This window comes from Panthera leo, chromosome A3 (genome assembly GCF_018350215.1).
Source record: "Panthera leo isolate Ple1 chromosome A3, P.leo_Ple1_pat1.1, whole genome shotgun sequence".
NCBI classification, from domain to species: Eukaryota; Metazoa; Chordata; class Mammalia; order Carnivora; family Felidae; genus Panthera; species Panthera leo.
Window position 1 is genome coordinate 110001426 of NC_056681.1, and position 21822 is coordinate 110023247.

At 35.5% G+C, this 21822-nt stretch overlaps 1 protein-coding gene across 6 annotated transcripts in view; it reads left to right on the plus strand.

Annotated features, from left to right (window-relative positions):
- The window catches only part of STRN (striatin), a 90737-nt gene that overhangs the window by 51375 nt on the left and 17540 nt on the right, over positions 1–21822 (plus strand). For 3 of the 6 annotated variants that reach the window (XM_042933254.1, XM_042933259.1, XM_042933258.1), the window contains 8 exons: positions 546–681; positions 5808–5943; positions 8731–8841; positions 10903–10989; positions 11454–11597; positions 14072–14113; positions 15896–16032; positions 21176–21351. In XM_042933254.1, the coding sequence (XP_042789188.1) occupies positions 546–681; positions 5808–5943; positions 8731–8841; positions 10903–10989; positions 11454–11597; positions 14072–14113; positions 15896–16032; positions 21176–21351 (969 nt within the window). The remainder of the gene's footprint in view (positions 1–545; positions 682–5807; positions 5944–8730; positions 8842–10902; positions 10990–11453; positions 11598–14071; positions 14114–15895; positions 16033–21175; positions 21352–21822) is intronic. The other 3 variants (XM_042933255.1, XM_042933256.1, XM_042933257.1) reach the window with 3 other exon arrangements.

The following is a 21822-nucleotide window of genomic DNA, read 5'->3' on the forward strand; positions in this document are numbered from 1 at the left end:
AAATGAATGGTTTATTCATTAACACGATCAAGTTTTGTAGTAATATTAGTTTGACTAATAAGTTATTTCATGTGCACATTTACTTTTTTCAGCTCCTTAGCTGTTCAGCAGAAATGTAAGATTGCATCAGAGAAAATTGACCTACTAGTTATTTTTTTAGTTATAGAAATTTATATTGTTGGAGGAAGAGTTGCAGAGAGTAAAAGAATAGAGAAAAATAGAAAATATTTTTAAATGTTTAAAAAGAAAAATATTTTTAAAAAGAAATACATTAAGTTTGACTTAAGGATCAAAAGAATACTGAATCAGGAGGGGCCATTAGTCTGAATAGTTATGATTGTAAAGTACTTTAAGAGTAACCACTTCCTATAGTGCTTTTCCAATTAAAATCCATGGAAATGTAATGGATAAGAATCAGTGTCATTCATAACATGATTTGAGGGGTCATAGTTATAATATAGACAAGTTAATGCAGCATATCATGGATTAATTCTTATGTTAAGTTTAAAAAATGAACTGAGCAAGATGTACATGTTTTAAACCAGAAAATCCGAGTTAACAGATTCTGCCTCTGTGCTGGATAATTTCAAATTCCTTGAAAGTGCAGCTGCAGATTTCAGTGATGAAGATGAAGATGATGACATTGATGGAAGAGAAAAAAGCATCATTGATACTTCAACGGTGAGTTGGTTACTCAGATATTAATATTTTTAGGGATCATGATGTGTACTTTAAAAATAATCTGTGTTCTTCAACCTAAACTCTTAACTTTTTGTGTGTGTGTGAATTTGGGGATATTTAATCTAAGAGGTTTTAGTATTGAGTTAAAATTCAAGAATATTTTTAGGATGGCAGCTTTCTCTTAAAGGTCCTCACTCTTTGGGGCACCTGGCTGGCTCAGTTAGTAGTACATGTGACTCTTGATCTCAGGGTTGTGAGTTTGAGCCCCATGTTGGGTGGAGAGATTACTTAAAATATAAAAAAAAAATCTTGAAAGGTCCTTACTCTTTGACTTGTTAGCTCATTAAACATTTCAGTATTTCTGCAGAGCTGGTGAATGTGGTAAAAATGTGTGTGTTGTACCAATGAAGCGTTATTGGTGCTATAAGACAATAGAACTGACAGACCCATTATGGTGCCTGATGGCGACTGGCATCACCTCTAATTGATGAGGTTTTTGTGACTTTTGCCTGGGTTGCTTTGGTAGACAAATGTTAGAGACTCTCAGAACTCTTCCATTAGATTTCTTCAAACAGATTTAAAGTTATTCTGCAGTTTTGTTTAGATCTTCATAAATTTATTGACTTTCCTATGGTAGTTTCCTGGAATAAGAAGTGTCTCTTGCTTCTTCTCCCTTCTCTTCCCTTCTCCGTTCTGTCACCTTCAGCCCCTCTTGTTATTTTCCCTCTCTTCTTTTTTCCTCCCTTCTTTTTCCTCCTCCTCCTCTCCTCTCTCTCTTCGTCTTCCCATCCTTCTCCTCTTTTAAGTAATAGATGAGGTCATGCTTTGTTTAGAAAAATGTTTACATTTCCTCTTCCATGTGTATTTAAGAAGAGTAAGGTAGAAAGCAAGGTAGGGAAGCTGACTGGACCTAGAGTTGAAAGCCTTGGGGTTAAGTCCCATTTCTGTTACTAGTTACCTGTGCTTCTTATCCTTCAGGCTTAGTTTTATACTTTGTAAAACAGAGGTTATAATACCCATCTTATCCTCAGAGGATTTTGTGAGGAATAAATGAGATGTTGTATATGAAAATGATATATACGCTTTCTGGGTGTAACTCCTCTGTTCTTGATGCTGTTTGCTTCCATCAGAGACTCTCAAATTATTACTTCCAGATTCTTATTTCCCTGAGCCACTGTTCAGTAGCATTCTGCTGGTACAGGCTTGTCATGGGCATTATTTGAACTTCAAGTAGTCACCCCCAATTTTTCGTATGCAAATACGTAGTAATAGCATGTGTTTTAATTTCCTATATGAAAAGAAAATGCCTAAACTTGTATGATCCCTTTTCTCTGTCCTAGTCATTTGGAAACTTTCTACTGCCTTGTGATTTTTATGGGCTGATTGCATTGAGATCATATTTTCCCATCAAAATACTTTATTCGTAACTCAGTGGTAAATGATCGCTGATTATGATGCTTTACATTATTTGTTAGCCATTATATTGATTTAAATATTAAGAAAATCTGTAAGTTGATTATTCTAAGTATTAAGTATGGTCTTCCTAGAAATTCCTAACCGTAAACTGGTTTCAAGAATTTTTAAGTAATCAAATTCATAAAGATCTCCTATCTTCCAGTTAGTGCAGATTGTAGCAATTCTGTGACCAAGCAGTGAAGGCACAGCTAATATAAAATACTTAACCCCATTTAAGCACTGGATTCAAAAATCCTTTTAGCTTTTCAGGAAAAAATATCTCTAAACAAATAATTTCTTTGTAAAGCTTTGCTAATTTTTAGGATACTGTACACTCATTTTCATGGCTGCAGGTTAATAGCCACATACCAAAAGGACTTTCAAAGTCTAACTCTGTGTAGCAATGAATAAGCATGACTTAGAAAACGTATCATGAAGCTATATAGAGAATGGCTGAAAATTATTCTATTAAAATGTTTCGTGAACAAACAGGTTTTTAAACTGTTATTTCTTTAATCAAAATCGTTTAATAGATTCAACTACGAAAATATAGGAACAAAGCCATTAGTAACTTTTATTTGTGTGTAGGCTATAAAATAGTATTGTGGTATCTTCAAAAAACTGCTGTGTTCTCTTATCTTGCTCTTTACCCTCTATTACAGTTTGATTGTTCTTTGAGTTACATTCTGGATCATTTCCTCCTCTTTCCTTCTTCTTCCTCATGATCAACCTCTTCATCTTATTTTTCTTTACCATCATGGTCTTCATTCTTATCATAGTACCATTAGTTATGTGTAATAATGATCTTGAAATTATACATGTATATATAAAGTGATTATCTTTAAAATTTTGAAGGGTAACTTCACCAGCAAGATTTAGTCTTCACATTCAGATACTTAGGAAGAAAAGTAATGGGATTAAGAATCATTAACTGTTGTGTTAGTCACAGTCTTATCCCTATTTATGTTATATTTCTTCTAATGATTTGAAAAGGGACCTTCTATCCCTTTTTCTAATCTTTGTGGCACCCTGTACAACTCCTAACTTTTTTGTATCTGCCTTAATTTCTTAAGCTGATTTGTAAACTCACTGAAGGTAAGAGTGGAGTGGAACCTTAGATGTAAGGAAAAGTAATACGTGCTTATTACAACAAACCCCACCCCTTCCCATTTACTAATCCTACTCTTTGTTGGTAACCATACTTTTCTTGTATGCCTAACCATTAAAAACACAGGAGTTTTGGGGTGCCTGGGTGGCTCATTTGGTTGAGCATCCGACTTCGGCTCAGGTCATGATCTCGCAGTTCGTGAGTTCGAGCCCCTCGTCGGGCTCTGTGTTGACAGTGCAGAGCCTGAAGCCTGCCTCTGATTCTGTGTCTCCCTCTCTCTCTGCCCCTCCCCCGCTCACACTCTTGTTTCTCTCCCTCTCAAAAATAAATAAACATTAAAAAAAAAGAACAAAAAAAAAAACCCACAGGAGTTTTAATTTATTTAGGTTGGGGAGACTTGATAGACAGTGATCTGCAGGTTGCCATATTTTCATTCATAAGGTTATGTGGAGGAGATGAAACCTAGAACAGATTAGGAGTTAATTTTGTGACTTAATACCATGTTTAGTAATAAGAATGTTGAAAATACATTCAGAATTTCTATGTAAGTCTGTATTTTCTCTGCCCTTTTTGTCAAGCATCGAGAACAAGAATTCTCTATCTACAAGATGTTGGTGATGGCCTATCTAATTTATACCTGGTGTCCCATCAGGGTCAAGGAAAGAGAGGGATCAAGCCTCTAGGGTAAAAGAAGAGGGATTAGGCAGTGTGTTTGTGGAGCAATGAAGGTTAGCATCTTCTCTTGGCATAACTCTTGAGAGATACTTTTTGACCTTGGTCTGGCCGCCCAGGGAAAATTAGAACAAATTATTGGCATGTGGTTACAAAAGAATTCACCTTCCGCATGGTTTTTCTGTACCACAGTATGTCAAACTGGTCTTGCTTTTTTTGTTTGTTTAATAGATTCGTAGATGGGAGATTGGAATATGCTGTAAACATAAAAGTATGTCTTGATTTTAGGGAAATATTCTGAATAGTTAAACCAGTTATTCTAGCAGCATTAAAGAATCCTTGATTTCTCCTATTCAGTTTTTACACACACACACACACACACACACACACACACACACACACACACACACACACCAGGACAGTTAAGGCAGATAAGGTTTCATTCATTGCACCAGCTTTCTTCTTCTGATAGTGGCTTCCTGGAGTGCTGCACTGAGAAGGATTTTTGAGACTGTATCTGATCTTAGATGAAAAGCACTATGATTGGTAAGTGATACCAGGAATGAGCAGGAGAACAGGGTAATACAAGTCAGGTATTTGTTATCTCTTAGAGTCTGTTTCTAGACTCTAGTCTGTCCTACTGATGAGTCTGTTGAACCCTTAAAATTTTAAACCACTCACAATAACCCACTGATACAGTTTGATCATCTCATGCTATTTCCATTTTGCATGAAATGAAGAAGCTGAGGTCTGGAGAAGTTGAGATACTGAGTCCATTGTAGCAAAAGAAACTGCAAACCAGTCATCCTAATTTCTTTGGGCTCTTAGTGGTGCAGGTGACTAAAAAGAAGATGATTCATAACGAGTATTGGCATATAGATCTCAAAAATTACCACTGCATGCCTTAAGCCTAAATTTTAATCCTTCAACTGGATTTGTGATTCCAGAGACATTCCTAAATAGATAGAATGAGACATAACAGCCCTTGCCAGATTTTCTAGTAAATCTAAGTTAAGTCACACTCTGAAAGATCAAGGTTTTAGAAAAAGTTTAAATATGTAGAGAGTTATTGGAGAAAACTGATGCCAGGTTGGAACAGTAGAAATAGTAATGGGAACCTTTATTCCCCCTCTAACCGAATACTTTCTAGTCTTAAGGCATGCATTTTGGGATTTTAGATTTTTAAGGGAATGATGTAGTAGAGTTAACCTTTATCATGGTTATATTCTGTAAAACCTTTGCACTGTTGTGTGACACGTTTCTCATTTTGGTTAGAATAGAATGTCTACACGTTACACAGGCTGCCTCCAAGAAATGTAAGAGATGGTTGTGGTTCTCCTAGTACTGTAGTATGTCAGGGACATTTTTCATCGACTATAACAATGTTTTCAATATCTGATTTCATTCGTTTATTTAAAACAGGCCATCATTGAACAAAGTTTAAATGGTTACTTTAAAATGTGTAATGTGTATCTTTTCAAAATGACCCCTGTTTTCCATTGATTTGGTTAGGTATTACAGCTATTTAACATAACGAAGATCTACTTTCTGAAGAAACCAATAGTTGGGTTTTCTCATTCGATGAGAAAGGGATACTGTTTTTCTTTATTTAAATTAATTCCAGGGGCACCTCGGCGGCTCAGTCGGTTAAGCGGCTGACTTCAGCTCAGGTCATGATCTCACGGTCAGTGAGTTCAAGCCCCGCGTCGGGCTCTGTGCTGACAGCTCAGAGCCTGGAGCCTGTTTCAGATTCTGTGTCTCCCTCTCTCTGACCCTCCCCCGTTCATGCTCTGTTTCTCTCTGTCTCAAAAATAAATAAACGTTAAAAAAAATAAAGAAAGAAATTCCATAATATATCCTAAAATTTTAATTTAGCATGTTTTTTCGTTAGATCGTTAGGAAAAAAGCATTGCCTGATAGCAGTGAAGATCGAGATACAAAAGAAGCCCTAAAGGAGTTTGACTTCTTGGTTACGTCAGAGGAAGGAGACAGTGAGTCTAGAAGTGCAGGCGATGGAACGGAATGGGGTAAGGAAGCATACGGATCCCACCAGAGACGTTAAGTAAAAGAAACCAGTATTTTACCAGCAGGGCAACATCTTGAAGAACACTGTAAATTTCTCATAATGTTGAAATGTTGAACATCCTATGAACTTTTTACTATTGTCACCTTTTATCTGGTGTATATATCTGTGTGTGTGTGTGTGTGCATGTGTGTGTCTGTTTAAAGAAAGTTGTATTGGTTATCTTATTTTTTTTTTTTAAATATAAGCAATATCCATGAAAATAATTTGAATCCGTATACAGACTGTTCTGCGTTTTCTGCCTAGAGAGTAGAACTTGTAAATCTAGATTTTGTAGAAATTGTTGAGTATGAGAATGTAATAGAGGGTTTTAGAGACTCATCTCTGGCATCTTCTGTGCAAAAAGAAGTACAGATTTAAAAAATTGTAGTTACTCATTCTAGGCAGATTTCATCAGTTTGTACAAGGCATAGAAACCAATTGTATGGAAACCAATTTGACAATAAATTTCATATATTAAAAAAAAAAAGAATTTTGTTAGTTTCTGGCAAGTAATAGATTTCACCACACATCTTCTGTGACCTTCCATTACTATTGTTGTGAGTCTAGTGAAGATAACAATAAGGTTTAACTTTTAATTAAAAAAAAAATGGAAGACACTCTAGGATCCAAAAGCTACCCAGTTTAATTTATTACTAAGAGCTGATTGATGAAATATTAACATTTTTTTTAATGTTTCTTTTGAGACAGAGGGAGACAGAGCTGGAGTGGGGGAGGGGCAGATAGAGAGGGAGACACAGAATCTGAAACAGGCTCCAGGCTCTGAGCTGTCAGCACAGAGCCTGATGCGGGGCTCAAACCCACGAACCGTGAGATCATGACCTGAGCCGAAGTCGGATGCCCAACCGACTGAGCCACCCAGGCGCCCCGAAATAGTAACATTTTAAATTGTTAGATCTTTCTGGAAAAATAGAGTATTTTTATTATTGATAGATTATAGTTAGAGCTATAAAAATGTTGAGAGTTTTAAAATTTATTATGTTTAGTATATTCAGAGGCCCAATAAAGTTTTTAAAACTGTAGATTGAAATTTAAACTTGTTAAAAATAGATTCCTGTTTGTTCTGATTCATTTAGATTTATTCCAGTCATCCAACAAATATTGATAAAGTGCCTTCTATGTGCCAAGTCATTTGGTGAAGATCCTTACCCCTGTGGTCCATATAGTCTACTAAGGGAATATAACCAGTAAGCAATAAACATAAATGATAGAGCATGTCAGAAGGTGATAAACGTTATGGGAAATAGAAAAAGTAGAACAGAGTAAAGGAGATAGGGAGTGCTGGGCTCAGGGTGGCCTGGAGGAGACAGATTACAATTTAAAATTGTAATGGGGTAGGCCCCATTGAGGGGTAACATCTGGACAAAAGACTTGAAGTGGATTGATGGGTTGACAGTAAGATATCTAGGGGAGGAATATTCAGGAAAAAAAAAAGCTACAGCAAATGCCCCAGGATAGCAGTAGCCCTCATATGCTTGAGGAATTCTGGGACACCAGAATGACTGACGCAGAGTGATTCTAAGGGGAATATGAATATGGTAACAAATGATCAAATCGTGTAGACCGTAGACCGTAGACCACTGGTGACATGGGGAACCACAGGGGAATTTGAGCAGAAGGGTGACATGGTCTGACTTTTAAAGCATCCTTCTGGCTGCTGTATTGAGAAAGACTACCTATAGTAGCCATTGTTGGTAATAATCTTGATGTTAGGGGAAAGGAGGCAATTATTGTAGTAATTCTAGCAAGAGACAGAGTGATTAGAAAAGTAGTGTATGTGCTAAGTAGTCAGATTCTGGATGTGTTTGGAAGGTAGAAAAAACAGTATTTCCTGAAATATTTGATGTGAGGTGTGGAAGAAAGGGAGTTTTTTGGTCTGAGCAAATGGCAGGATGAAACATTGGATTTGGAAAAGGGGGGAATTTGATTTTATATGTTTAGTTGGAGATATCTTTTAGAATTTCTCGTGGAAATGTAGAGTGGGCAGTTGGATATGAGTCTTGAGTTCAAGCAAGAGTTCTGAGCTAACACATAATGTTATATAGCATATAAATTTATACTAAGTATAAAATATTTAACATATTTACTCCTTAAATTTTCTTCTCTTGAAATAGTGAAAATTAATGATTGAATTTCTTATCTGCTAGAAGCTCAGTTTCCTGTTTAAGAACTTATAGGCTAACAAATCACTTAAATTGCTTTAAATTTTGAATGAAGGTTGATTGATAAGTTTACAAAGTGCTGTTTATAAGGCCTGTAAAAAAAATGATTAGTTGATGAACACATGCCAAAAATATAAAATTTTTGAAATGAAAAGATCATTGAAGACTGTTTTGTATAATCTCTTAATAATAATCTTCTCTCATTACATAAATTAATAAGTGTTTTTTTTGTGAGTCAGTCATAACTGAATTCAGAAAATGGAATGAAAATGAGGGCTTCTCATTATAGAGTTGTGGGGCTTAATTTAATAAAAGTCACTCAAATCTTCTAGTGTTTTTTTCTGTTTCTTTCAAGAGAAATTTAATATTATTACCTAGGAAATTGAATTGTCGTTTCTTAGATATTACATTTTGTATGACTTATATATCTAAAGAATAAGCAATAACTTTAAAATTAGTGTTACATTGAAGAAAATGGTTGTTGTCATTCAGTGACACAACAGTGAATTGACTTATAGTGTTCAATATTTAATTTAAAAAGGCTATTTCATTTGTTTCACTCTATTTAGAAAAGGAAGACCAGTGTCTCATGCCTGAAGCCTGGAATGTGGACCAGGGAGTAATTACCAAACTCAAGGAACAATACAAAAAGGAGAGAAAGGGGAAAAAGGGGGTGAAGAGTAAGTGGAAAACATTGTATCTGTAAACCATAAATCTTTCCTTTTTTATATCCCCCAATTTTTTTCCCCAATGTTTTCCTAAAACCACTTACTCTTTTTCTTTTCTGCTCCTGGTCTCTTTCGTTTTCATCTGCTCTCAGGGGTTGAAATTAAGTGGTTAGTTATTTGATTGTGACCTTAAAAAAATAAAAACAACCATGCTTCTGATTATGGAATCATAATATATCCCAATAATAAATCTAGAGCCTTGTGAGAATATGGAACTATATATTCAAAACATAGTGATAATTTCATTTTTAAAGTATATGTGCTTAATTAATTACCACAATGATTTTTCACTGTTGACAGTTTTAAATCTCATCTAGTTTGACCCTCTGGCAATCCACCAAAATTACTGCAAATAATTTTAGACCTTGGAGACAGAAAGTTAATTTCTACCCCTGAATATTCTGTGTGTTCATAACACACAGTTCATTTGCTCTCACTACTATATGCTATACAGGGCAGAGAGTCAAATACACAACTTTTAAAAGTATTTATTTTCTAATTTAAGAATTTTGGCCAATTTCATTTATAATAATATTGCCAATTAGCTTTTTTCTTTTTAATAAGATGTCTGCCATATAAAAACTGGAAGCTAAAATGAAATTGCTAGCCTTGTGAACCATCTATAACCATATATATATATATATATATATTTATGCAAATTATTAGGTTTAGCAATAGATCTAATTAAGTATGTAAAGTAGAAACCTTGAAGAAGCTTTCAAGCATCCCTGAAAACCATCTAAAACACCTTTTTAGGACAGCAAAGCTAAACTACCTCCTGTGCTTCCACTCCCGTTGACCATATGCACATGGGTCTCCCTTTTATGGCAAAAGGAATTGCATCCTTTGAGATATTAAAGTAGTGTAAAGTGGGATTAAAATCCAGTTTAGTGAAACATGTATTTAAAAGTTGGAAAAAGCGTAGTTGTTATTAATAAACAATTCAAATCTTTATTTAAAATATGCTAGGAGTTACAAGTATTTAACTTGAATGGATTAAAAAGTCAGTGGCTATTTTTGATGTTATACTTGTACCAATGATTACATAACTAAGAGCTATTATTTGATGCCTTCTCAATATAAATTAAATTATGAGAAATATTAATATTAAAACATTAAGAGCATTTTGTACTTTTTATCCAAATGTATGGATAATAAATGTGATCTTAAACAGTAATGAGACATGATTTACTAGGGCTTTTCAGAGCCATGGCAAAACCAGTTACACTGAAATTTTAATGCAAATGTCATAAATGAGAAAGGAGAATATTTTAATTTTCAGGTTGACATAAGTTGATATTTCTTTAAGTCATTATGCTACAATAATGTTTTGAAATGTAAAAAATCTCTCATTTGGAAGGGTATCCAGGATTTACATAGAATCCACCTACTATTATACTGGTTATTCAGTTCTTGTCAAATATCAAGGCATTGCTATAGTTGGCATTTAGCACTTATGATCTAAAATGGCACCATTTGACTGGAACCGTATTCCTACTAATGGAAGCTATTGGCTTTCCTGAATCTGGAGATTATGATCAGCATGCAGGTATATAGCACATAGTTTTTTTGTATGACAAAGAAAAATGACTACAGGGGGAGAAATTTTAATATCTTAGGGTAGAGGGACTGCAGGGTGAGGCTCCACACATTTTGTTTATCATCATCAGTTCACACTGTTTTCATAAAATGGTGATCTGGGAACAAGTGAAGACATGGTAAAAACAGAACTGAAGCAAAACTTTGACCTGGTATGAAGCAGAAATTTACAAACCCCCACAAATATTTTTTTTTAATTGAACGTTTACTGTTGGAAAAATTTGATTCCTATTGATACGGCCCAGTAGAAATATTTCCAGTCAAATCGTGTACTCCAATCATACGGTCTTGAAATATATTTCTAGGTAGTAGTTAAAATTGCTTAAAAATAGTTGTATTCTTTGCTGGTATAGGAAAAAAAACCATAATGGACTATGGGTAAGATTTTCCCATTCTTAATTAAACTTGTAACAGGAAAAACTACCGAAGATCTGTTTCAGCCTCTATCCTATATAAAACAGTCAAAACAGGGATGTGGGAGAATGAAGAATCAAAGTTCAGGTAAGTAATCAGTAGGGCATGAGACTTCACCTTGGGTACCATAGCTTCAGGATGTAAGGCAGTGAATGCAACTTCACATAAATGGACAAAAAGGAATGTTGCCGTTTAACTCAGTACACAGTAGCTTCACAATCCCTGGTATCTGTCGTCATTTAGAGCAATATATAAGGATTAAAAGAATGCTGTTATTTTTAATGGTCCAAATTGCATATGAACATGATTTTTTATTGAAATAGCGATATTATTCCATTAGCTTAATTTTTAAAATATATGTAAAGCATAATTCTTCTCAAGAAATAAACTTTTAAAGTAATTTGAAAACTTGGAAAGTAATTACTTTTTAATATAGTAGGGTAGTTTTAAAGGTGAATGTAAGCAAATGTGAATAAGGTTTATGGCACCATTTTGATGCAGTTGGATAATTCCATTCTTTTTTGTTCTCTTCCTCCCTGTTTCTGGGCTAGGGCCCAATAGGTCAAAACTACAAGATATGCTTGCTAACTTGAGAGATGTTGATGAACTTCCCTCGTTACAGCCATCTGTGGGTTCACCTTCCAGACCCACCAGCTCCAGGCTTCCAGAACACGAAATAAATAGGGCAGATGAAGGTAAGTATATGACACTCCCGAGCGCGCGCGTGCGCGCACACACACACACACACACACACACACACACTACTGGGAAATGCATATCTAAATTCAGTTATTAGAAAGGACTTTCCTAAGAAAATAACTTTATTTTACGTATGTTTGATTGACACGGTGTTCCCCAAATGTAGGCTTTCTTACATTCAAGGGGTTTGATTCCCCCTTCAATCTGTTAGACTTGAAAAGGGTGCATAAACAGCAAGTCCAACTCCAGATTCTAGTCCACCTCCCTAGAAGCCGTGTATTTGGTATGTACAGGCTGTTTTATTCACCCTACTGCAACAAGAAGAAAATTAAGTCTATATGATAGGTAGTAAATGTTTACTTTGAGATTCACATAAATATTTTCAGATGTTTTCTTTAAAGTTTGTCATTGATAAGTGAAAACCGGGGGGGGGGGGGTGGGGGGGGGTGGGGAGGACACCTGAAAGTCTACTCACACTTGCAACTGTGTTTCTTTGTTCCCTTTCAGTCCTTGTCTGTGTGTATTTTTTTTACAAAGTTACAGTCACCACGTAGAGTAATTCTATCTTGTTTTATTTATGTAACATAAAGTCCCAAAACAACTTTCATAATTATAATTTTGAGATTACACATTATATTTTAGACTTGATACTTCACCATATCCTTTTTGGATATTTAGGTTCCCAGTTTTTTACAGTACCGTCTTACGGTGTTTAAATACAATTCTGCCTGTTTTCTAGACATAAGTTCTGACTTATCTATTTATAAATAGATAAAATGCTTATATGTAGAAATTGATCTAAACTTTTTTTTAATGTTTATTTATTTGAGAGAGAGAGAGAGAGAGAGAGAGAGAGAGAGAGAGAGAGAAAGTGTATGTGCAAGTGGGGGGAGGGGCAGAGAGAATTCCAAGCAGGCTCTGCATGCTGTCAACACAAAGCATGATGTGGGGGCTTGAACCCACGAACCATGAGATCATGACCTGACCCGAAATCAAGAGTCAGATGCTTAACTGACTGAGCCACCCAGGCACCCCTAGAAATTGATTTTAAAGTATGTATTTACATTAGCTGAAAATCCAGTATGATGTAAAAGGAACCTTGATGATTAATAAATATTTTTCAATATTTATTTTTTAAAATTGCCTTGAATTTAAATACTGTAATTGTTTGCAGTGAATATGCTTCTTCAAATTACTATTTATTGAATAAAACAGACTGGGAAAAAGCCACAGAAAAATCATAAGTGTTTTTCTTTCTTGGGTTTTAAATTCAGTTACATTTTAGAGAGACATAAACTGATAGAACCTTGATGGACAGATTTTCATGGTCGGAGTACTTTTTAAATGAAACTTTTGACCATCACATGGTTAGTTATTTATTAGAGTTAATTTTATACATAGTATACCTGGAATTTATTACTCATACATTAAATAACGAAGACTTGTACATTACACCTTTATAGTCTAAATACACAATTTCTTTGATATAGAGACGTCTTTTGAATTAAAGATGTGAAGTCATGGACCTCATTAGGTGTGTTTGTTGTCCTCTAGGAGATACATTCACTTGACACTATCCATGTGAGAATTTTAATCAGTTTGTTATTCTAAGATCAAGTCTAGATAAGAAGTTCATTTTTCTTTTGTTCTAGTAACTCCTAAAGAGTTTTATCAGAGATTTCATCTTGCAGCATTCTAATAACAGAGGCAGAATAAGTACTATATACTAAATGACAAATGTATAGAAGCATTACATAAGCCACAGAAAGTGCCCTTCATGGAAAAAAATATTGAAGAACCTTAAAACTGAAGCGTTGAATATCTAACTTACTGTCTCTAACATGGGTCCTATAAGCTTTCTTCCTCAGTGAAAGGTTTTCAAAAATATAAAAAGTATGTAAGAAATACACGGTGTATTTACTTGCCCATGAATGATGCCTCTTGGTCTCCAGTTTAGTTTCAGAAAAAGTGTCCGTAGCCTGTGTGTGCTATAAATGTTTATCACTTTATTTTTGTTTTAATGGTTTTGTTTTAATTATTTAACTGTAAATAGTAAAGAGGCACAGTTAAATAATTTTGTAAAAGCTGAAGAAATGTGGCCTATTGTCTCAAGTTGTAAGGAGTCTTAGAGTTCTGCCCATGGTCGTTCCCTCTGGCCCTCGGGTCTGCTGGCTTAGCCAGGGAGTGTGCTGGAAGGAGCTCTGCCTTTGTTTCAAGGTTTTACATGGTCATTTTTAGAGCATTGTTTAAATTAGCCCAAACAGAGTGTATGCTCAAATCCCATGAATCTTAGTCTTGTTTTTAAGAGTCCTTTTTATTTCACACCTGAACAAAGTTGTCTGGATACAGTAGAAATGAAAACAAACAAAACACCTGGCTGAAGACCCAGTCTCATAGTCTCCTGTGAGTCATTTGATTGAAATTTGGCATGAAAATTGCTATTCTAACCTAAACAGTCTCCACCCTGCAGTAGTTAATGTGAGAGCTGCTCGAACTCCTCAGAGGATATGTGGTATGTTTGGGTAAAACCCATTTTTATTATTGCTGCTTTATTGCATGGTGGTTTTAATTGCATAAGGTCTTAATTTATGTTCTCCTTTGTTCTTATAAGGGTTTTAAGACATAACTCTTAGGTCTTCTATTTTTAAGACATAACTATTCTTTCATTTCTTCAACAAATACTTATGATTGAATCTAAACTTACATAATTTAAAGCTGAAAAACACCTTTAAATCCAGTTTTCTACATATACTAATTAATATATTGACTTGTTTCTTTTAAGGAAACAAAACATTTTTTAGCAGCCAGAGTTTAAACTGTTAAATTCGTCTTATCAACTTATAAATGTTTGCTATTAGTAAAGTAACCACCTCTAGAAAACTACTCAAAGACTATCTTTGACAGTTTGCCAGCATAATTGCATTTATAAAAATCAACAATCTACTATTGACCAAATTAGGTAAAACTCCTGTTTTACTTTGGCATTTTGCTTTTAACTGATTCTTCTGTGATGGTGATTGGAGGAATTCGATTGGTATGTTCAGTGTCATCTATTACAAAGAAGATAGGGCATCAGCTCGCGGCTAATGAAACTGTTCAAATGGACACTTCGATAAAAAAAGTCTTTGAAATAAAAATCCACTTATAGTGAAAAGAAAATGTCTTTGAAACAGACATTTTTAACTGAACTATGCCTGTAGAAAACTGTAGAAGTGGTAAGGGAGCAGGTCAGTGAATTATCACAAAGTGAACCCAGCTATGTTACCACTGCCTCGGTCAGAATCCGAACATGTACCAGGGTCTTGAAGGGCTGCTTGGGCTTCAAGTTACTGCTTCTCCCCTTCTCTCCAGACACAGTCCTGAGTTCTAACACCAACATTAAGTTTGCCTCATATAGGCATATTTTATAGTTGTAACTATTTTACTTCTTTCTTTTTTTTTTTAATGTTGATTTATTTTGAGAGAGAGAGAGAGAGAGAGAGAGAATGCACCATGAGCAGGGGAGAGGCAGAGAGAAAGGGAGAGAGAGAATCCCAAGCAGACTCTGTGCTGTCAGCATGGAGCCTAATGTGGGGCTCAAATTCACGAACTGTGAGATCATGACCTGAGCCGAAATCAAGAGTCAGACGCTTAACTGAGCCACCCACGCACCCCAGTTGTAATAACCATTTTCGTTTGAAATTTTCTGTATTCTTCCGAGTTATAGAATTAAGCAATTTTATTTTGAATGAGACCAGGAATGTTCAGATCACTTGTTACTTATGTTTAATATTTGATAGAAGTAATTTGAGTAATTAACATGAAATAGCAAACGAGGAAAGCCTACTTTGCTTTAGTCGTATTATTTTTTTGTATAGTGAAAAAGAAGGGACAATGGTCTATTGAATTTGTTTCCTGTTGTACTTTTCTTTTTTCTCTTTCTTTGTTTTAATGTTTATTTATTTTTGAGAGAGAGGAGAGAGGGAGCCAGAGGATCCAATGTGGGATCTACAGGGGCTGCGGAGAGCCCAATGTGGGGCTCGAACCCACAAACAGCGAGATCATGATCTGAACCAAAGTCAGACACTTAACCGACTGAGCCACCCACAGACCCCTCGTGTTGTACTTTTCAAATTAGATGATACCTTTGCCTTTGGTTAAGATACGGAAAAAGCAACCAGTTCTTGAGGATTTTCTGCTCACTGAATTTTACTGTGTTTGAATGCATTTAAAAATAATCAAATATAGACATGCCCTTAAGAGACTGTTTACACTTTAGAAGTTTTTTTATGTGTCTGCTGTCTTCCCCCTTCAGTGGAAGCATTGACCTTTCCTCCTTCTTCTGGGAAGTCCTTCATCATGGGAGCAGATGAAGCCCTTGAAAGTGAACTGGGACTTGGAGAATTGGCTGGACTTACAGTGGCCAATGAAGCAGATTCACTAACTTATGATGTGAGTCATGGTTTTATTTTTGTTGTTTTTTCATTTCTTAGAAATAAAAAGTTAACCTAATAGAAAAAGATAACAGTGGTAAAATTTCTTTACAGGTATAGAATTTGGTTCTGTTTTAATTGCAAACTTTGAAAATACAGTATTTTTCACATTGTGTAGAGATTAAAATTATGGTCTTTGCCTAAATCCGTAAGTTTTTATATCTTGTTTATTGGTTTTAGATTAAGGGAAAGAATTCCCTTTCTGTTACCAAGTTTGGATTTTATGTTTTAAGGCACCAGAGATCACTTGAAATTCATGCCTCCCTAATGGCAACATTTGAGTTTCTTCTTCCGTACATTATCAGTGAATACTTGGTCTACAGGAGATTTTAGTTATTGTTAGGCAGGGATGTCTACAGGGTGTCTTGCAGATGTTAAGGCTGACCCATCAGTGATTTAGACCAAAACTGAAATCGTCATACCTTTACACATGCATGCATTTACTTAATCCCAAACACAATTGTTTTATAACTACATTTAAATTGTCAGAAAAACAGTTGCCTGTTTTATAAAGTATTTACAACCTGTCTTGTCTTGATGAAAATGGTCTCACTTTGATACCTCATAATCTTTGTTGGAGAACACAGTATAGCTCCTACCACATGGGGGCTGTAAAGATGGATGCTTAAGCAAACCATGGATATGAGAAGGATGTGCTCCAAAGAGGAACCTCACCACTCACTCTTCTTCCTACAAATCAAAATTCTCACTCTTTGCTAAGTCCATTAGTAAGTCTTTTGGGTTCTTCCTCCAAAAATACCTAAAACCGTTAGCTGTTTTTTACTTTTCATCCTACTCCATTGTTTTCTTCACCTGGAACTACTACAATAACCTCATCTAAATGGGCTCTTGGTTCCCCATTCTCTGCATATATGATACAGGTTTTTAAAAAATATTTGTTTCTAGTAGTTTTGTATCCTTATATTCTACATCTGTTGTGTATAAAAGCACAATTTAGTTGACTTTTGTTTTTTCATCTAATATTTGACAATCTTTTTATTTTTTTAATTTTATTTAATTTTTATGTATGTATGTACTTATTTTTGAGAGGGTGCAAATGAGCGAGGGGCAGAGAGAGAGAGAGAGAGAGAGAGACAGAATCCCATGAGGGGCAGAGAGCGAGGGAGGGAGGGAGAGAGAGAGAGAGAGAGAGAGAGAGAGAGAGACAGAGAAGCGGGGCTCACGTTCGCCCCATAAGGGGCTGGAACTCCTGAATCACAAGATCATGATCTGAGCAGACGTCGGATGCTTAACCAGCTGAGCCACCCAGGTGCCCCTGACAACGTTTTTAATTGGAGCATTGAGTCCATTTCTTTTTAAAGTAATTACTGATATATTTGGATTTAAGCCCACTGTTTATTTGTGCTACCTGTTCTGTGTTCTTTTTTCTCCTATTTTTAGCTATATTGGGATTCTTTTTTATAAGTCACCCCCACTCCATTATTTGGAGATTATACAGTCTTTCATTACTCTTTCTGTTGTTACCCTAGAGATTACCACACATATCCTTATCAAAATTTTAATGCACAGACCTTTAGAACAATTTTAACTATACTTAAAAAATTCCTACCGTACATATATGTTACTCTTACTATATATTTTGTCTCGACATTTATCTCCTACAAGATAATGTTTTATACACTCAACATTCAGTTAGGGTTACCCATTTTACATGATTCATTTTGCTTTATTCTGTTCTTCCCTGTGCATCTGACTGTCCATCTGGAACACTTTTCTTTTACTCTAAGAACAGTTAATATTTCTCTTTGGTGAAGGTCTACTGGTATCCAATTCCCTCAGTTTCTGGTTTTATTAAATTGTTTATTTCACCTGAGTGGGTTAACTTTTATCTCTGGTATTGAGTTCCAGTTGGCAAGGTTTTTGTTTTGTTTTATTTTGTTTTGTATTTAGTTTCACTTTAAACATTCTAAATATATTATTTCATTTTCTTCCTTCGTTTTCTGCTAAAGTCAGCTGTCATTTCTTTTATTGGTCGTTCAATGTTAGTCTGATTTTTTTTTCTTCTATGACTCATAATCTTCCTATGTCTTGACTGTTAGCCAAGGTTTAGTTTTCTTTTTATTTAACCTTCATGAAGTTCTTAGACCTTCTTGGCTTAGTATGTTTTTCTCAGTTTTATATAAAGTTCTCAGCTATTTATCTTCAAATACTGCTTTTACACTTCTCTCTTCTCCTTCTGGAACTCTAGTTATATTGTTAGAACTCTCTACATCCTCTGTCTCCTGCTCCCTTTGTTATGTATTTTCCATCTTTTGTCTCTATACTTCACTCTAGATGTTTTTATGACCCATCTTCTGGTTAACTAATTCTTTCTTCAGTTATGTGTAATGTGTAATTAAACCTATCTACTTAGATCTTACATTGTTTGCTTCTAGAATTCTTTTTCTATAGATTTATTCCAAAATTTACAATGTTGTCTTTTATCTTCTTGAACACAGTAAGCATGATTATGTTCCCAGTTGTTTTCATTAAGCTGTATAATCTTGTGTGGGGATGGTTATTTTTTATTGTGTCCAAATAGCCATACTTGAAAAAATGTCTATAGAAATAACTTCAGGCCTAGGATGATATCTTCCCCCAGGAAGTATATTTTAATTTGCTTCTCTCAGATGTCTGTAGCCAGTAGAAATCTGGATCACCTCATTTTAGTTTCAGTTTTTCAGATGATTTAAAGCTGATCTGCAGTCTGTGCAAGGGCTTTTGTTCTAGTTCACGCTTCTGTCTAGGATGCAACCCTTTGGACTCAAAACCCAAAGCACAGTGGTTCACCAAGCCCCACCTTCTTGGCAGGCCCTGGACACCAGTCTGTATCTCCTTGCACTGCCCAAGCGTCAAAAGCACAGCCTGACCTCTCAACCATCCCCTCTGGAATCAGTAAATACCCTCTGGGGAGAAACAACTCCAAATATCAGGCTCACCTTTTTAGATTTCTGTCTTCCCCTAAATCCTGGCCTCCTTTTTCTTCACTATTTTTCTGGTTCTCCATTTAAAAATTATTAGCTCTGCTTTTCTACTTGTCCTCAGTACAGACTTGATCCTAGTGGTCTAGTCTACATCATGGCTAAAAGCAGAAGTTCCCATGAGATACTTTTGTCCTCTCTAAACGTACCCCACAAAGATTTTGTCCCATATGTTACAGAATTCAGTCATGTCTCTAGACAAATGTCATTCTTTTTTTTTTTTTTAAGCTGTTGTTAAAAACTTAGTGTTATGTCTGTGTTTCTAAAAGAAGTCTCTAGTTCTAATAAATATATTAGTAACCTCCCGCTGTGTAACAAATTGCACACGACACAGCTTAAAACAACATTTGTTATAGTTTCTGGAGGCCAGCAATCTGGGGCAGCATAGCTGTGTGGTTCTGGTCTGTCATGTGGTTATAGTAAGCATGTAGCAGGGGTTGCAGTCTTAAATGAAGACTTGGGAAGATCTCCTTCCAGGCTCACTCATGCAGTTGTTCAAAAGCCTTGGTTCCTTGCTGGCTGTTGGCTGGGGACTAGTTTCTCACCCAGGAGCCTCTGTGTGGCGTTCTCGGTGGAGCAGCTGGCTTCTCCCAGTGTGGGTGTACTTGAAAAGAGAGTGAGCAAGAACACCCAAGATGCAAGGTTTTATGACCTGATTTTGGAAGTAATTTGCCACCACTTTTGCTATATGTTACTAGTCACACAGAGCAACCCTGTATTGTGGCAGGGGGCTTCACAAGGTGTAAATATGAGGACGTAGGGCTGATCAGGAACCATCTTAGTGGCTGTCTACCACATTAAGACATTCAGAAGGAATCTAATTGCTTTTGTATATGAAAATCTTTCAGCTCTTCAATAAGAGCAGACAAGAGTCAACTTAGTTGTTCTGCTTCTCCCCCTGCTCCACGCACCCCCAACCCCCCTGCAAAGATAACCAGCCCCAGATCTTATAGTAGTTCCTTGCATCGTGTGTTCTGTCTTCTTACTGCTCCAATTGTGACCTGCTCTATCCAAATTTTTCTGCAGACTTTTAAACTTCTGGGTCCTAAGTTATAGTTTGTATGACGAGTGTAGCCTCTTAAGTCAGGCTATTTGGTTTTGAATCCGGAGTCTTCCACTTACTAGAGGGAACTCATTCAGCTTCTCTTTTCTTTACATGTCTGGTCCTTAAAGTGGGGATAATGTTGATTCCTTCATAGAGCTGTTGTGACACTTAAGTGAGTTAATGCGTGTTAAGTTTTTGAAAAATGTATAAAGTAATGGATAATGCTCAAAATAGCAGTTATTATCAGTATTGGGTTTTTTTGTCATTGTAAGTATGGCAATATTTCTTCAGTGTGTTAACCAATATGTGCCCTACTCGTGCTTAAATCTAGAATGCTTGTTAGTCATGGAGTGTAAAGTAATATGTGATAGGATATGTGGTGCTAGTGTAAAGTTAAACATGAACCTCTTTGGCTTTGCTGTTAGTTGGAAATGAAAAAACAAAGTTGGAATATTCTTGGAATGAAAAAATGCATTTTTTAAGTTGTTGAGATGGAGTCTGTGTGGAGAAAAGCAAGATAATGTTGTGTTTTGCAAATGGAATTTATTGTTTTGTAACATCTGATTGTCTCTTCCAGGGTTAACATTTTATGTTTCCAGTTTATAAACGTTGTTACCAATTTGACAAAGAAAATTTAGCTTTTCATAGAAACTATTGAAAATCTAGAAGTAGGATCATATACTATAATGTTAATAAGTTATTAAAGGTAACTTAGTTTTCAGGTTTTATCCCAAATTAGTTTCTATACTATAATTTAGGTTGAAATTACTTGTCTGTTGTTTTTTTAAGTCATCCTAGTAAAGACCCATTCTTGTTATTTAGTCTTCTTTCAATTTTGAATTATGTTACTTGTTTTTTTGTTGTGTATTCATTCATATTTCTTCAAAGAAAACCACTGTTGACGTACTGTTAATTTTGTCTTTTGATTTGATTATTTGCATTTAGAAATTACATTGTTTTGACAATTGCACAATGTGATGATTTAATGACAAATCAGCAAGAATTAATGTTGAAATATAATTTTTTTCATGTCCTGAACCAGATGTCCGGGTATCTTTCTTTTGTTTCCTTAATAGATAGCGAACAATAAAGATGCATTGAGGAAGACATGGAACCCTAAGTTTACATTACGAAGTCACTTCGATGGCATTCGAGCCCTTGCTTTCCACCCCACTGAGCCCGTTTTGATAACAGCATCAGAGGATCACACATTAAAAATGTGGAATTTGCAGAAAACAGCCCCAGCCAAAAAGTGAGAATATTCTACTTTAACTGTATTTGAAGGTTTTTTTTTTTTTCAGTTTATTTATTTATTTTGAGAGAGAGAGAGCGTTCATGGGAGGGGCAGAGAGAGAGGGAGAGAGAGAATCCCTAGTAGGCTCCACACTGTCAGCACAGAGCCCAACACAGGGCTCGAACCCACAAAAGGTGAGATCATGATCTGAGCCGAAATCAAGAGGCAGATGCTCAACCAGCTGAGCCACCCAGACGCCCTGTATTTGAGTATTTTAATTATCAGTTTTCAGCAGAAAAGTACTTAATTATTTGCTATTAAATTTCTCAAGTATACCTTCCAGCTTTTTCTTCTTTACCATGTCACATAATTAGAATTTTTCCCTTCTTAATCACAATCTGATATTAGGTTGGAAAACTGACACTGAGGGAGAAATAGTATTATCTGATAGTTTCCCAGAGCTTGTGAGTGCTGTTTACAATCCTTACA